The sequence below is a fragment of the Diadema antillarum genome, unplaced genomic scaffold (assembly GCF_040938485.1).
Source record: "Diadema antillarum isolate AM-2024a unplaced genomic scaffold, OU_Dant_1.0 seq00000266_RagTag, whole genome shotgun sequence".
NCBI lineage: Eukaryota > Metazoa > Echinodermata > Echinoidea > Diadematoida > Diadematidae > Diadema > Diadema antillarum.
In genome coordinates this window covers 602,551-621,551 of record NW_027271303.1, presented here as the reverse complement: position 1 = coordinate 621,551, position 19,001 = coordinate 602,551, and the positions used below count along the sequence as shown (strand labels likewise).

Below are 19,001 nucleotides of genomic sequence, written 5' to 3'. Positions count from 1 at the left end.
AGTTGACTGAATTTATTCATTGTTTATGTGGAAAAGAAATGGAAGTTGATGTTTTTTGTCACTTTGTGTGATACTTTTAAGAACTATGACATCCATACTGCAGTATATATGAATTGTACAGCACAATTATGATATTGCTTTTCCTACTAGTTTTGCATTTTTTTTGGCATTTTTTTGACAGTACAGTGTACAATTGTATTGAACTAATTGAAGCATACAGCTATACTCATGATATAGAAAGACAAATCGACAACTTGAACTGCTTTGTACCATCTTATCTTTTTCTTTTTTGATGATGGAAATAAATAAACTATTGAATTGACTTTAATTGTGATCAATGTGTCTATATTTTAGATTTAATTTAATGACTTGAATATATCATTATCTTTATTCTTGTCACGTTTTTATTTGTGAATCAATATATATTGTAAATAAGTGTGATTCCCTTACATCTGGATGGTAATTACATACCGTACACAAAACAAGAGTGAATTTTTCAAGGGCCAACCAGAAAAATATGTCAGCACAATATTTTATGTGTTTGAGAAACCACAATGCTAGAATTCCACTATCAAAGCCTTAGAAAAGCACTCAGAGAATACAGACCTCCACCAAGCAGTACTCTTTCACCCTTACTCTGATTTCTACCCATTGTAATAATTACATCAATATGCGTAATATGCTGTAAGTGACTATTTCCAATGATCAAGAATCCTACAACCACGTAACCCCCCCCCCCTCCTCAAAAAAAAAAAAAAAAAACGGGGGGGGGGATTTGATCCAGGCAGTGATCCAAATTAATACCAAAATATGGCATTTCATTTTTCTATCATTATTAACTTTATTTCTTAGAATATACACTGTTATTCGATTCATATCTAGTAATTTCTGTAGTTACTTTGGAATGATAAAAAAAGCAAGCTTGAACATACATGTACTTTTCAAACCAACATCGCCAAAAAAAAAAAAAAAAAAGTCACGAGTGACTTCATTCATGGTAAACATTCTTTGTGATGAACAGGTGCCGTAATGTACGATGTACGCATGCGCACGGTGTAAATCGTAGGCCACAAATCGCACAGTGTGCGGTGTACATCGCAGCACCTGCGACAGAGTGCAACAGGCTGCGATATCGCACATTGTCGCAGCGCAGCGCATCGCAGTAAAAATCGCACAGTGTGAGTCCGCCCTGAATGAATGTGATCCGATTCGTGGTTCCGGAAGTTCTCCTGCGTGGCAGCAGCTGTGCATGCAATCGCCAACGCCAGCGCCAGTTTGTGAAGTAGAAACGCCGGAAAGCGGTAGCTTGCTGCCTGAGTCATGTCACGGTGAATGTTGCCCAACCAACACCAGAAACACACGGTCTACAGATCAAGTCTTCTTTCATATTTCGGCGCTGTGACTGCGTCTGGATCGTTTCCAGCATAATAGCAAGTTTACCACAGTGGTAACGGGAATTCACTGCTGTGCTTCTCTCAGTCCCATCTCAGCTGCATGCATACGGTTCTACGTAGGTAAACCAAACAGTTTGGTATAGATCCTGCCATGGTCTGTAAAAAACGTACATGTACGTAAGTAACGTAGAATCTATGTTGTATGTAGAAAAAGTCTAACGTTTAATAGCTTTTATTGATCTTATTCTTATCTTAGTCTTACTATTTAACTGTCTAAGGGGCGAATCCAGGAATTCCGTAAAGAGGGGGCGCCTTTAGCTTTACAAAATTAAAGGGGGGGGGGGGGGGGGCGCACGCCTGGTGCACCCCCGCCTGGATCGGCCACTGTCCTGTGTCTGTCTTATATGCCAGTATGGGGTACCACTTACCACATATCGGCAGGGTACCTTAAACATCGCCATCCTGCGTCTGTTGTGTTAGCGTATAGAACAATAAAAGTACGCGTGGGATTAAGCGCCATTTCAAGCTATGAAGATAGTAAAGAAGACGCAAAAACAAACTCATAAAAAAAACTAACAAACTATCAAAACTAAACACGGTTCAGTTACACATCCGCTTAGACAATTGCGAACACGACGCATGATTGTGAAATTCACATACGTGTAATTTATTAGTAATTACAGTGTACCTATTGTCATTGATGAGGGAGGGGGTGCCGATTTTCAGGTACCCTTTTAAGCCGCGCTAACAAAATGCATGGCACGCACTCAAATGGCATTATTTCACTACAGAGATTCAGAATCAGCAGGACGGTCACGATATTCGAAACTGCAGTATTTATGGCATATTTGAGGTAAAACTTAACTGAATTTGTTCTATACTCTTGGAATAAATAAGCTGCAGATCCTTAGTAGGGTGACGATAGGTGGTACCCCCAATCATAGTCTTAGGAATAGTGATGGTGATGTTGATTGTTTACTCGCAATAGTTGTATGAGTCAAGAAGTCTAACGAGGTCTAGAGAGGTCAAGTGTACTGTCTAGCTAGACTTTTTTGTGTTTGGAAGTTGTGTTTGTGAGTGCCTTTCATTCAGTTCATTGTTTTGACCGAAAGATCAATCGGCCCATATCTTGTCATCGAGGATATGTTCCACGGAAACTACGTCTGGCTTCACGGAATCCTCTCTTTGGAGGAGACCCGTAAAAAAAGTCAAAAAAATGATTTTAAAAAACTCCTCCGGACAGGCGGATTTTTCTGTCTATTTAGTGTTCAACTTGTAAATTGTATTGTAAAAAAATTTTACATCCTTGACATGATTTAAGAATAAGCTGCCTCTGGGCTCTAGTTTGTCTACCCCAAGAGAAAATATAACGTAAGTATTCAATAGACTCTAGTACCCGGTATGAAAAAAAAGTGTGAATGTAAATATCAGTAAATTTCATTCACAGTAGAGAGTAGTACATCTATTGACAATGTTGTATTCAGAGTTTTACTCTTTCGAATTAAATCTAGGCCTATTTAACTTCTATTAGTTCTGTATCAAGTGAAATTGTGCGCTACTCACTATTAAACGTTAGAACTGCTAACAGTTCAGAGTTCCTTGCATTTTGCATTAGAATGTCCCCCTCCCCCCACTAATTTTGCCTTGCCACTCTCTCTACACTACTGTACTAGTAATGTTAGCTTGTGAACATAAAATTGTATGGATCATACCAATTAGAGTCCACCCCAACACTTGCCAAATGTGCATGTGTGCGTGCATCTGTGTGTGAAGGGCTTTCACACAAGACCTGTGTAGAATTAGAACTCGGTATCACCAATCGGGCCTATACATGTTATATTTATGCGCCGAAAACTTCTGCACATGCTGAAGAGCCCTGTCACAGACGCACTGTGGGATTCCTCGATGCCACTACTGCCTCCAGTTGTTTCGCACGCATTGCAGTTCCCATATGATTCAATGGAGTTATATGTCTGCTTCTCCATTGTTACTCCTTTTTTCTTGGCTATAATTCAGCTTTGAAAGAGTTGAAAGTTTCTAAATTTTACTGATTTGAGGTCATTAGAGTCATGGTTCACTACTGCAAGGCTTTAATGTGCTGGTCACATGATGGAAAGTGAAGAAATCTTTACCAAAAAATAAAAACAAAAACAAAAACCTCTGGATAAAGACAGAATGTGACCTAAGTGCATACATGTATTTACACCAATAGCCAAAACCAGGGCAAGTTTGTCCCATGAGCTATCCCATAGTGCATCTAAAATGCTGCTTTGCACGCGGCACCTAGGTACAATGGATAAACGATAAAGAGAATTGCATCTATAGTGTTGCATGCCCCTACAACATCGATATTGGCTGCGTACTCATGAAAGCATCTTGATGGAAGCAAGTGACTGCAAGAATGAGAAAAAGAAGTGTTTGGATAAACCCTTGGATTGAGCCTCAAAGGACTTTTCCTTGCACTGGGGTAGAGTACATTGTTCACCATTGCAGGTGTAAAAGCACATAATGTTGTGTACTGTTGCGTACACATGGCGTATAGTACCTGGTATCATAGTGTTGTGTAGACTTGCATATAAACTGTATGTTTGAGCCCTGTGCTCTATCATCTATGCCAAAAGTATGTGAAAATGATTAAACATGTTTAATTTCTTTTTCTTTTTTTTTCTTTTTTTGGCATACCCTGCATATCACTTTGTGTCACTGGGTATATTGTTTTGTAGGCCAGCTTGAAATAGCCTAGTCAGTGCACAACATTATGCAACCTTATGTAAGCCTGAAGTGAAAGCCCCTTGAGCTAACAAGGGTAGGGTAGTGTAGGGTAGAGTGGTATGGCAAAATTAGTGGGGGAGGTGGACATGAGGAATTTCTTTCTAGTTCTGTTTGTTATGTTGCTAATAAATGTTATCTGTACACTGTATTAACTACTGATTTTTCTTGATTATTCCTGCAGATGAACACATACGCTGCTATTAGTGAAGTGTATTAGTTCCTCTTCAAGTGCCATCATGTGGCCATGGAACAGGGCCTGCGGGTAACGAGGGAAAGTGCAGAAAAGGACAACCAGTCTCTCTTTGAAGAATACCCCGACGCCTGCCACGCAGTAGCCTACGACTCGTACTTTCCTGGGTCAAGTTCGAAGGTCACCTCCAATCAGATCCTGCAGTATCACTCCTCTGGACCCCACACACTGTCTGATCTTGATATTTCACTCCCGTCTACCGACCTCGATTTGGAGACGAAGATCTTTGGTAGACCAAAAAGAGTTGAGAAGAGCTTTGAAAAGCATGGAGTGTTAGGAAAGAGGGAGCTGATTCCAGGGTTAGGTCCAGTCCAGTCTGACAGGTCTAGGACTGTCCAGAAGAGTGCTGGCAAGGTTAGGCGCAGCCTTCATATGGGGGAGTCGAACCCCAAGGACCATGTCTTTCATCCAGAAATAGTTCCGTTTGAACCATCCCCAAATCCCAACCGGCAAAGCCCGAAAGATCCACGGTACCTGCTCGACACCAAGAGCACTCACAGTTCGTCGGTGACGTCGGACCCCAGCACAGCCCGGTACTTACGAATTCTCATCCCCCAGCGTGATTCGGCCGACGGCATCGACCAGTCGGCCTCTGAGACATCTCTCAACCTCTTTGAGTCCCTGAACACAACTGCAGCAGAGCGGCTTCTGCTAGAAAGTCCCACAGACTCGCCCAGCCACTTCAAGCAGGCCCAGCTGTGCCTGGACACCGCCGATTCTGAGGCAGAGACTTCCGTCCTTGGGCAGGACCGGGATGTGACTAGTACCAGTGCCAGTGCCGCGGACCAACTGGACCTTACCTCATATTATCCCCCCACCCAGCAACTTCAGCGCACCACTGGAAAGCCATCACAGGAGATCAAGGCAGAAATCTATGATTTAGAGGCAGAACTCAAACGCCTTGTTCTGGAAATCTACTCGGAAAACGAGCCCGACTTTGCCCCTGTGCCAGGATCAGCTCGCAACATGGAAGATCAAGTTAGCCAGGCCAGATCTGACCTAGAGAAAGCCTTTGGGGGTGGTAAGTGTTTATTTTTCCTCTTTCGTTCTGTTTATTGCAGTATCCTATATCTCAATGATCTTGCATTTTGTGAAATACGATGAAGGGGAAAAAAACTCAAATCATTTGTTTTGCAGGTCTCACAGTGATTCATATCTGCAGTGTACACTACAAAAGTACTTTCGCTTAAATGTTCAATGTGGTGTACAGTGTAAGTGAGTTGACATAAAACATACTGTCTTGAGGAAACATACTGTACCATAAAGATGATGTGGATGATTTAGACTTCTTCTGATTTGCATACAGTGTCTATGCCAATATTTTCAAGCTGTTTTGTATAGTGAATAGTCATGTTATCAGTCATGTTATTATTATAAATGAATCTTACTCCAATTCAGATAAACTCTTCCCTTCAAAGATACAGTTTAATATTAAATTCAGGTCTTAGCCTGGACAGCATCCTTGACTCTGAGAAGCTAGAGGTAGATCATCTCTGTTTACAGGAAAAGCAGTTATTTTCATTTAACATAGACATTTTCACGAGATGTTAACTTTGCGATGTGACACCAAGGTTTCCGTAAGTGCACAAACGCCTGTCCATTCACTCTGCCACTTTCGCAAAATTCATAATTAAACCCTGGCAAAAGTAACTGCTCAACCGTTACATTGCGTGCAATTAGATTCACGAGATTTCGCATTCAGTTAAAGTGCATTTCATCCATCACTTATGGGCCATTCTCCACAAAAGGGCACCAACAGGGTTGGACAAACTATAAAATTTCGACATTAAAAAAGTCACGAAACTCATTTGAATTCAGAAACTTTAATACTTTGAGAACACATAACAACCAACGGGTGATTTTTGACACAAACACATTTTTCAAGAAATAGCATTGAACTTGAACACGTTTTTTCATAGTTTTTACCACCTGTCAGATACGTTACCATTAGGCTTTAGACAAGAAAATGGCAGTGGATGTATCATTTGTGGACCATTAATGTAAATATCTATTTCAATGTAAACGTAACTATATGCGCACATGACTAAATAGTAATTCTTGAACTTTGATCGGTCCAGATGTAAAAAAAAAGGTTTGACGTTTGAAGCCTGTAAGTTAAAATCAGCGCCAAAATTATATATTTTCGTATAAGATACACAACCCTATATTGCAATTATTATCTCTAATACACTTTGATCTTATATTGCTTTGACATAGTAATAAAAGTCATACATAAGTACTGAAATTATCAAAGAAAGCTAATTGCAAGCGCACTTTACAACAGATTTCATACATTTCGAGTTACAAGGAAAGAAAAAAACGGTAACGTATCTGACATACTTCTTTCACAAAATTTCGTTACCTAGATTTGTATCTCAAGATGACGATAAACTCAATCTTGCTTTATATCTTACATCCAAATGAATTACCAACCATAAACATTCATATTTATAGCCCTAGTTAATCGCCTTGACACTGCTCAGTAATACAAAGTAATACATTCATCATGATATCATTATGTGCATGCATTAACAAAATTTACGCAATAACATAATTATGTTCTGTTTGAAATGCATGACTGAAACTTGATTTAAAATGTACAATATAGTCCATTTTCTTCTGTTATCTTATTGATTAGATATCTGGCATTACTAAGGTGGAACAATATCAACAATAAAAATCAAATCTATATTACCTATATACGAGTGCAAGGAAGATATACGGTCATGTCGATACGGTAACGTATCTGACAGACATCTATACTACAAAATGTTGTTACTGTGAATTATAAAGTAACATGACGATAGACTCGCCCTTGCATATTGTCTACATCAAAATGTTATAGCCACCTAGAACATATCATAACCTCGGATAATCGATTTGACATATTTCAGTTAGTAAAATTATTAATCGATAACATACACAAAAAAGTTAACCCGAGACGTAACTATAATTCTGTTTCAAATATAATGACTGAAACTTTTGATATCTAATGGACAATGTACAGCCTATTATGTAGTTCTATCCCTCTGTTAACGCATATAGATATATGCAACATTATATTCAGTTTGGAACAACATGATGAAGTTGAATAGCTCCGAGTGAACAGACAAATATTTCACTTCCAACGTATAAAGGTAACGTATTTGACTGCTGACAGTTTAATCTTATAAAGACAATGTTCACTTGGGCTACATGTGTTTCGGCTCTGCTCCTAACAAAAAGACCCAAAAGAACCTTCTAAAATAGTATAAAAGATTTCATTCCCAGCAAGTAGTCACGTTGCATATAGGTGTCAGAAGCTTTGTATAATGTATCAATATATTTCCACATGTCCTGTCATGAAATTTGTTTTAAAAAAGCCACGGAGTAATACGTTAGATAATGGTGGAAATAACGTAACCGACACAACCCTCAAGTAACTAAAACTTCTTTGCATTAACAGTACACATCTGATTCATCATCCACTCAAACATTTCGGTATCTTAAAACTTACACTATATTGACGTATTCCACATCTTCATATTTTTTTTTTTTTTTTACATTCATAGAGAGCCAAGACAAAAAAAAAAAAAAAATAGATTAAGGAATAATAAATATTCTCCTTCCACGTATCAGTTGACAATAAACATTACGTTGCCCCTGTACATAATGTGGCAAGTTTTAAAGGGAAAATCCGGGTCAAAATTAATAAAATTAAGAAGGAAGAGAAGCAAAAAATACAATCCGAGTATACCAAGTAAGGAAGATAATACATTTCTAAATTTCACATCTTCAGAAAACATTTCTTGACCAGTCTTTATGAAGATTCTAATGAGCAAGTCGTTGATGTCATCCGCTCATAATTTGTCATTATGTTATACATGACATTTTTGAAATTCTTTTTTTTGCAGAATACCTGTACAGGCAAAAAACATACCCTGATATTAAGATATGTCAGAACAAATTTTTATCTGTCATTCATTCTGGATTAATAGAGGGAAAGCTTTATACTAAATCATATATGATATATTAAATTTTGAGGATGTCTGAAAATAAAATGTGTAGAAAATTGTGAGGGGATTACATCATTAATTTGCCCATTTCAAAAAAAGAAATGTTTTCCGAAAAAAAAAATATAAACACGTCATTATTTTCCTTTTTCAAGAGTCGACATGTCTTGATCAGAAACAGGAACGCGATAATGGATTTGTCTTTTCCGCTCCTTCGCTAGAAACGTGGGGTCACTCTTTTTCTTTCTCTCTCTGCATCCATAGGCCTTTTGTATCTCAGCAAGCATTTTACCCATGTTTATTTCTTTCTAAAATACACGAGAGACAAACAGAGAGGGGAAATATCAGCATGGGAGTTTTATATGCATATTATTTAATAAAAAATAACACATAAATATAATATATATAGTCGTCGTGTACGTAAGAACAGGATATTATCATCCAATAAGATTCCTTACCAGTCGGGTAAGATACGTTACCGTGCCAATGCAGGGTAATATTCTAACGTACATGATGCAAGCTATCACACACACGAAACAATATCATGCGTACACAAGATGTCTTTAAGCCGTATAACTGTTCCATCAACATTAAATAACTCTCAAATGTGTCATACTAGTCATATAAATAAATGAACTATACTCTGCCGATATTCAAAAATGAAATTCTTACCAACCACGTAGCTGGGACGAATAACAAACGGCGAGAAGCCTTACATCTCCCTCAAACTCTCGGTACTAAACGCAATGCAACATCACGCTCAAAGTGGCCGCCATGCTTTGAAGAGCAGAGAACCATTAGGTTATGCAAAATTAGAGAATTAGCGCAAAGTGCGATGCGCCTATTTTATGCACTTTATGCGGTAACGTATTTGACGGTAACGTATTTGACGGCCTTAATGTTCAACATTGTGTTTTCACAAAATAACAACTTTTTCTTTCGTAACTCCCATGTATGAATACAAGCAATGTAAAGTGCTTTAAAGAAAAATGCATTATAACTCTATCAACAAATTACTTTTTCTGTAATAGAGCAAAGTTTCAGTAACGTATCTTATTTCAGCTTATCGTAACATACACAATTGCAAACTTTGTATCTGAATATATTTATCATTATAGAGTTTCAGAATACACTATTTGTATTTATATAATGTTGAAATGGACTTCATTCACTAGACCGACATACAGATCACTGCTTTATTGTCTTCATATTTTTTAGGGCGTCATACAAAAAGTAACGTATCTTATGGAGATTTGGAGACACCATCGCTAAGATCGCAGAAAAAAATATACAAACCTTTTTTCGCTAAGCATTATGCTTTTTTATTTAGGCACCGAAGGCACTATAAATTAGTGAACAAAACATAGATTTCTGATATTACGGTAAAGAGCGAGAGCGTGAAATATAATCACAGAGTAGGCTGGAGACATGGGTAAAATCAACAAATATATATTTCATGTTGTCGTATATAATTTTTTCATGAGGTGCTGTGACCTCAGTTGATTTTGATTTTACTCATTATATTCTCTAGTATAAATAAAAGTAAAAAAAATGGTTTCCTGATGAAAAAATCGTGTTTTATGGCCTAGAGAAGGTTGGAGACACAAAAATGCCCTTTGGTGCCCCTTTTCGGAGAATGGCCCTTATAATGCAAAGTTTTGTACTGTACATTTGCACCTGTAGCCATTCACCCTGTTTCCTTTGTATATTCTTGCACAATAATCTATGCTTCGTTAATTTATAATAATTTTATCAAAAGGCTCTACCCTTGGTTGTGAAAAATTGAGTCCTGCCATTAACCAAATATCTTGATTTAATCCTCTTGTAGGATCTGTGAATCCTTATAACTATATACAATGTATCTTCATCTGAAGCTCTATTGTGACATCATTACTGTTTTGATGACTTTCGAATCCTCTAGATCAAATATGTGTCCATGTAAACTGTTGGGCAGACAAAGGCGAGGGGAGAAAAATATTCACAGAGATGGTGATTGTGTCTGCATACAGCTCTGTACAATGTTGGCGTCTGTGTGTAAGTTCAGGGAATATCATACTGATTATTGTACACGTGTATGATGTACAAAGACCCCAAAAAAAATAAAAAATAAAAAATAAATAAATAAATGAATGGCTGAACACATACAATGTAAGAAGGGGAGGAAAATAATAGTAGTTTTTTAACGAAAAAAAAACCCAGAAAACTGTATAACTGTCACCAGCCAGGGTATGATCACGTACCGGTATGAAGATTTCTTCCCCTTTTGGCTATATTCTGCAGAATTTTTTAACCCATTGAGGACGGGCTGATTTTGCTACAACACGCATTTCCCATCTTGACCCTTGCTTGAGTATACTCGGGACTCGTCCTTAACGGGTTGAAGTAGTGAACTTGACAAATATCATTTTGGGAATAGAATCTGCCAAACAGTATGTTTGTTTTTCTTTCTAAAAAATATACATTGTTGGTGATTTTGTGTTGTTCAATAATTCAATCAGGCATAGTGAGTAGAATACTTCTCTGTTCTGTGTGTGTTTCTTTTTTTGTCTTCTTTTTTTTGTATGTATTCATGTGTATACCTTCAAAATATGTTTTTCACTGTAGTATGCATCAATATGTTGATCACCAGTTTCCATTTGTTAGCAACCCTGTGTGTTCAGATCTCTTGTGTCATAACATGTACTTCACATACTGTATGTTTACTGTGCAGGCAGCTGAAAGGGCAAATATTTACAAGCCGTGCGTTGATCATAAGAAAAAAATAATGAAATTTAGTAATATCTTTCAGGTACTACATTGTACATTGTACTGCAGGGCTGTGTGTAGACTCTGTAGGCCTACATGGTACAGTATACTATACATTGTACACAGTTCTACATTTCTACATGTATACAATAACTAGTACATATACTTGTTGTACTTTGGCATGAAACAATGCAATTGATGTAAATTTCAAACCTTGAGGTCAGAGCATACAACAAGTACGTTTGTAGCTTGTAAATTCCTGACAACAAAAATCGACATTTGCTACAGTATGTGTATGTATCGGTACTTTGTTGCCAGTGTCAGGTGTCTGGTAATGAATATTGCTTGGCAATCAAGGTTGTATTGAAGTCAGCAACTCCCTCTCCCACCAAACTCGAACTGAGGATACATTGTATATGAAATGGAAAACAATTTAAGTTCAGGCTCAATAATTAATAAGGAGTTACTGTACATTAACAAAATGAATTGGCTTGGATATATTCTGAGACAAGTGCTTAAAACCATACCATCAACAAAATAACACTGGTTTCTCTATTTATCACTTAAAGATTTTTTTTTTTTCAATGGCAGGTGCATCTATAGTGTGTTTGTGTGTGTGTGTGTGTCATGAAACATGATCTACGGGTACTCAAGTTGTACCACAGCTGGTACGATGTACATGTATACACTGTACATTATACTCTGAGTGCATTGTACAATGTACACTGTCTATATCTGCCCATACCGTCGAGCATCACATAGTGACAGAACCATTTAGGAGAGAAAACGAAGTAAATGATCCGCAAAAATTAGAACACTGTGAAATCAACAGATGGTTCAGTCAAAGGAGGGAATAATTAGGTTCCATCCTATTTACCTTCATTCATTTCCATGTTGGCTGAGGCTAATGATAGGGAAATCCATACTATGTATACAATGCACAATGTAGTCTTGATTGCAGGCTGTGTAATATTTGTACATGATGAATCAACTGAGCACATTTTATGCTTTTACACTCATACCATGTGCTGTAAATATATTTAGCTTTTTTTTTGTTTTTTGAATCAGGACTTCCTGATGATTTTGCAAGTGGTTAAATTCGTGATCGTGGGGTAAGTTACTAAACAGAGAAATGGATACGGTGTGCACATCACATTTATGTTGGGATCAGAGTCAATATTTTTCGCACATTTTTTAATTAGTGAATAGCACCTGACTTGTTAAATTCATGAAAATAAAAACCTCACGAAATACATTTTGTACTTGGCGTATACAGTGCATTGTAGTTCTACAGTACACTGTACATCGTACATACAATGTAGATCTCATTTGATCTCTCAGGGCCCATGAGAAGAAAATGCTTGCATAAATTAATCATCCAATTTCAGCAATTTCTAAGTTTATACATGTGTACAAATGTACACTTGTATATCATGTGTCGTAGAGCACCGAAGAACAGAAGTTTGACATACAGTGTACATACATACATTGTGCGTACAATGTACATCTGTACCTGTATACATGTACCTGTACATGTGCAGTAAATATACATTGTATTTTGCATTTCCTACAAGCAATCAAAACACACTAAGATTATTTCCTATGTCAGTGTACATAAAGTCTGTTTGGAACCTCTGTGTGATAGAAAAGGGTAACCTTTGAAAAGTTTTCAACAGTTCCTTTAAATAACTTAACATGAATTTTCATTTGGCATGCATTTCAATGGCAATTTATGTCAATTACATGTCAATTACAGTTGTATGCTTGGTGTGTAATTTAGTAACAACCATAGGAAGTTTTGATAAAAAGGAAATCATATCGCGTGACCTCTGCTCGGGCATTCACAGCATGGGATACAGTAACTGAGGAAATGAGTTACAAGTTTGTTTCAACTATGTATCCAATGATTGTAACTTGTATAGTTGATACATGTTTACTCATTTCCCCAGTTACTGTATCCCATGCTGTATGTACACTGTGATAAATAATACCATAGCAATATGTTTGTTTGTTGTCTCTACACTGCACGTTATGTAGGGAACATTGGAGAAAGTTTATTTTTTATCTACTTGTACCTCAAGGACTATCTGAATGTATGAGTGCATGATCCATGAGTGTTATGAGATTTTAGAGACCCATTAATTCATTACCATTTGTACAGAAATTGATATTTAACAGTTCCTGAAAGTAATCAAAAGTAAATGTAAATATTAGAAATAAAGCAGGGTGAAATTTTATTCATAACAACTGGCACAAGGTCATTGGATATTAAACATACATCCTGTACACTGTATGGTATTTCAGTGCAACTGACAGTATGTTGTGGGATTAGCTAACAACATACTGGTATTAAATGTCTTTTTACGCTTGCAAATTTTTGCTTAGTCCTGTACCAACAGTGGGGCTGGGGGGGCCTTAGCCCACAGTTTGGTACATGTGTACCGGACTTTCCTTAACCCCACAATTGCGGATCCAAGCAAGTGAGTGTAAACAGAACGAAGAAATAATCCGGGGCTAAGCGATGGAGACGAAGTCCGAACCCCACTGACCAATCAGAAACGAGGTAATCAAATGCTGCCGGTGCTTGCATGTACTTGTACAGTGTACAGCGTAATCATGAATATTCATTTGTTTTTGAAGGTACGGGACTAAGAAATACGAGTGAAAAAAGGTCAGTTTTCTCTTTAGCCCCGGACAAAAGCTAGTACGGGATCTATTGGCGAGTGTAAAAAGCTGAAAAAATTGATACAGGATTAACGATAGTCCTGGGTCAGAGAAAGTACGGGGTTAAGAAACACAAGTGTAAAAAGGGCTTATGTATACCAGCGAGGATTTGTGTTACATTGAACTTCTCCATGTATACGTTCTGTGCTAGCAGCCCTCAAACGTGAGTTTCTTTTTAGATGTTTATTGAAGTCATGAATGATTCATTTAAGAACCTACAGGAGTGTGCCACATAACAGCAGACTTTATTGATCTTTGTTTTTCCTTATGGTCAAAGGTGTGAACTGAAGGAGGCGTTGCCCACGTGGCTGTGGTTTTGGGTAAATCAGACTTTGAAGAGTACTATACAATCCAAACTACATACTGGACGTAATGCAATGTAAATCAAATTCGATGATCATGCCACATGCATTTTGATTGTGGCTTAAAAGAAATGGAAATGGATCAAATGAAGTAGGAGATTATGTTCTAGTCAGGAAGAAATAGAAAGGGGTAACTGTACAATTGTAGATCTAATAGAGGAAGAAAAAAAAAGTGGTGAGCAGTGGAGTGGGTGTTGGCTATATATGCTTGTTTACCAAGCACCAGCCATCTGTGTATGTACAGAGCATGCCTCCCTGCATTTTCTCTTTGCATGGCCCTGGCAAAGTCAGTGATGTGTGTCAGTAGACTGGGACAGAAAGGGACAAATTGGTATGTAGGGCTATCACATTGTACAGTAGATCCTACTCTATGTATATTATGGGAGGAGAGTCTGAGTGGTATGTCATTTTCATTGTGTCTTTTAATAATTGATACCTTTTGTACAGTGTGGATATTTCTCATTTGATAATCATATGCCCAAGTAGTGTGATACTCCGTATTCTTTTCTTATTGCTGGTGTAATACATGTAGCTTCTGCATGCTTTCAATAGTTTCTGACAGGCGGATGCATTGTACTGTGGTAAGTGGGGACAGAATGCATGTAATACAGATTGAGTGATGAAGGAAAAGTACAAACACATATGTACCAACCAGTTTCTTGTCATGTGAGGTATTTTCCTTTTGACCCTGAAAGAGCATATTATTTTTTATGGCGATTATATTAATGATGGGTAAGTTTTGTACGTGTAACAATGTTCATCTGTACTAGGTATACATTTTGTAAACAGTTTGTCAAATGACTGAAGACCAGAACAGAGTAATTGCCGTATTTTACTGTTATGTGTCAATTAGAGAAATTCATGAGCATTTTAAAGTATGTTACTACATCAATATCTGCTATATCGCATTGCTTTGTACTATATGCCAGCATTTAACTGCAGTCTCACAGTCTTGTTTTTAGTGGGCACGACAGTCATCAATCATATTTTGTCTAGTTGAAAGATGACAATTAACTTAGCAGAATTACATTTTGTACATCCTGTCCATGAATGCATTCTTATGTTGATTGGATGAGTTTTCATTACATTATGTCCGTAAAAAATTATACAATACCCTATCTTAATTGGATGAGTTTTCATTATATCATGTCCATAGAAATGATACAACAATATATGCTAATTGGATTTGGATTATGAGTTGTCATACACCAGATGATATGAAGCAACATTTGAGGCTATCCAAAACCATGCCTGGACTGCCCTGTGTTATCTGTGTAATGAATTTGTACTCTTGATTTTATATCCATTTGTACTTATACGTGTATGTTCTCTTCCTCTCCTACGTCTTTGTTTTGTCTGTCTCGATCTGTCTCTCCCGCCCTCCCCCATTTCTGTCCGTCTCTTCCATATGTCTGTCTGTTTGTTTCTCTCTCTCCATCTCGATCTCACTCTTCCTCTTTGCCGTCACACTCTCTCTGTCAATGTTTGATGCAGGCGATGATTTCATGAACTCCTACCACAAGGCAGCCAGTCCCACGCAGAGTACCGGCATGTCTCTGGATACCTTCAATAGCCTGGCCAGCACATCAGATGCACTGGCTCTTCAGAAGTCCTTGGTTGGTGAGTTCTGACTTTGAGACTATCTTTAGATTGTTAAAGGGATACACCTCTTTATGCTCAATTTGACTCCAATTAAAAGAAAAAAAAACTATTGAAATAGTTTGAATAGAACAGATAAATACCTACTTGCAGTATATCAGAGAAAAAAGTATGAGAGTAATGGAATACAATTATGTACATGTGAGTGACAACAATGCTGAGTATTTGTGTAGCGCTACATGTACATTTACGTTACATAGGTGTCAAAAGCGCAGTGCCATTTTATGATGCGAATCCCAATTCAAGTTTCTTGGACATAATGTATCAAAATAATGCATTAAAAACACACACAAAAGAAACAAATGAGAATATATAACATTATATTATTGTATCATCCAGTGATAGACTACAACTACTGCAGTTTACAACAATCAGTTGTAATTTGAACTGCATTGTGTATATGTTGCATGAGCACAAAGAAAGACAAGTTCCACAATAAAACGTATGATATATCATTTCATATTATGTTGTGTGCCAGGCAACTCTTCAGCCAAGCCAGCCAGCATGGCCGAGATAGCGGCCCTCCTGGCCTCGGTCCAGCAGGGCCAGTACCAACGAGACCAGTCCCTGAGCAGCCTGGACTCCACTCTCAAGTCCGTCAATGGAAGCCTCACTGCAGAGGACACACCACAAGAAAAGGTACCAATCTCCCCCACCCCCCCCCCCCCCCCCCCCCCTCGCTCTCTCTCTCTCTCAATAGTCAAAGATAGCACCTGTGTTGGGCATTGGCAGTGTTGGCTGTGTAGGCTGTGTTGGCTGTGCTAGTGTGGCAGCACTTTAGTAATTGTAGATTTAATAAGAAGATCAGATTTAGATTCATATGAGATGTGTTATCATGAAAGACATATAATGTCAGAATCAGAATTAGGTTTTGTTTTTGTTTGTTTGGGTGTTTTTTTTTTTAGATATGAACCTGTCAGATCCTAAGCTCTAGAAATTGATGATTTGCCCTACTACAATATAAGGAAAATATTTGTAGAAATAATCAAAAGTTAAATATTGGAAAGGTTATATTGTCGAAGTTGGCTTTAAGCGCATTTTTCTTCCTTGACGCAGCACAAATTCTGATGTGTACAGCAGCAAATTGTTGCTTCCACTTATTTCTTATCATGGCTTTCTCCATAACAGTTTAAAGTGTACCAAAATGGCCATGGTCTCCTCTTTTGCAACATTCCCTGTTTTATTGAAAATTAAAATTTCAGGGAAAATTCTCTGTAACATCAATTTCTGTCACATACATTCCTGTATTTCAACTTCAGTTGTGACACCAAGAATTCCAAAAAAAGCCAGATGATAATGTGATTGATTCCTTCCATCACTGTGAGCTATTATAATGGTGATACAACATTTGCTCGTGCGACAATTGCTCCAGCCTTATTTTCACCAAGGACTTAGGGGTTAGGGTCAGGGTTGTGATGGGATTTTAGGCTTAGTTTGATGTTGGGATTACGATTAGGGTTAGGGTTGTGTTTGTGGGTAGAATTTATGTTTGGCTTAGTATGCAGATATTTCATTGGAGCAGTTGTCACAGCTGAGCAAATGTCATGGAACCATTACTAGTATATCACTTAGATTTACATTCAGTTGGGCCCATTGAGACATATCCATGTCTGCACCAAGAAAGTCCTGAACAGAGACCTTGTTATTAATGAAAGAAGCATTTGTGTGGAGAAATACGTCAATTATTTATAAACCCATGGATGCTTTGTGTTGTTGTTGTTGTTACTCCTCAAGTAAGATTACCTTGATCCATTTGTGTTGTGGTTGACCATGTGTTGAGTAAGAAATTTGTTTAAATTACTTTTTTACATACAAGTACCATGAGTTATTATTAGCATGCCATATAGAAGTGGACTGGCACTATCTATCTATAAACATGTATCTATCTACATCTATCTATCTATCTATCTGTCTATCTATCTATCTACATGTATATATATCTGGCTATGTATTTGTGCGCAAATGCATACTACACTCAAATTTAAGGACTTTACCATGGGCCAATAGATCACAAAGGACACTGGCCTCCTTGATTGGAAGGAGCTCTAAAGCACAGTGCACCCTATTGTCAGAGTACTTGGCACATTTATCAAAGGGTGTGGAGGTGGGCATGGTGTGAATGGCTTGGCATAATCCCATGTAATCCCATTCACTGTGATGGCATTATACAGTGTATGTCTTATAGACCAGCTCTTACTATTTTAGATCTCTTTCAGGTATAGGCCTGTATAAAGAGTCCACTCCTTTGAAGAATCACTTGATCAGTAGAAGAAATTGCCACCAGGACATGAGGCCCTAAAAGTGTATGAGGTGTTAAAGAGGTGATAGTCTGTGTATCAAATCAGAATTTGAAGAATCACAATCAGTTGAAGAAAATGCTGCCAAGACATAAGGCCTAATAGTGTATGGGGTGTTAGATAGGTGATAGTCTGTGCGTCAAATCAGAATTTGCTTTGCTCTCTGTGGAAGGTAAACTGAATGCATGATCTGGAAAAGGTACAGACATGTTGAAAGAGGCACTTGCTCTGAGGCAGATTAGCGCAAATGTTATGGTGGTCTGGTTATACAATGGATGAGCAGAAAAGTAAGCAAAGATATTCATTCCAACAAAGACTAGAATATATTGAATCATGACTTCGCAGTTGGCCAGTTGATTTGGTCATAAAGGACAGGACAGTACAGTACTCTCCACGTAATCGGGTATAGCTTAAACGGGTACTCCGTTTAATTGGGTAGAAATGTCAAAGTCAAATCCAATGCACATTAGATTTACCTGATAATCGGGTTGCCTCTCCGCATAAATGGGTAAATAATTTTCTTCTAATCTACTTTCTACCCACATTTTATCACAGATATAACACTTTAAGAAATCATGAATGTCAAATTTTCCACGTTAGCGAGGAGTCTATAGTCGAACCACAAAGTTTTATGAAGACATATTTGTCCATAACAAGAGTGTAAATTATTGCTCCTGACTGGGCAAGTGTAAGGTATGTACGATGTGCCTTGCAAGCACGCGTGTTAAGCATACAGTGTAGGTGTTCGGTGCAGTGTACAATGAATGTACATACACATTGTGTGTGTCAAATGTGAATGAGACGTG

At 37.7% G+C, this 19,001-nt stretch overlaps 1 protein-coding gene across 1 annotated transcript in view; it reads left to right on the top strand.

The window, feature by feature from the left end:
- The first annotated feature begins 4,410 nt into the window (after nucleotides 1-4,410).
- The window catches only part of LOC139729863 (uncharacterized), a 36,862-nt gene continuing 22,271 nt past the window's right edge, over nucleotides 4,411-19,001 (top strand). Inside the window, exons 1-3 of the mRNA XM_071640786.1 lie at nucleotides 4,411-5,437; nucleotides 15,734-15,859; nucleotides 16,377-16,537. Coding sequence (XP_071496887.1) covers nucleotides 4,411-5,437; nucleotides 15,734-15,859; nucleotides 16,377-16,537 — 1,314 coding nt within the window. The remainder of the gene's footprint in view (nucleotides 5,438-15,733; nucleotides 15,860-16,376; nucleotides 16,538-19,001) is intronic.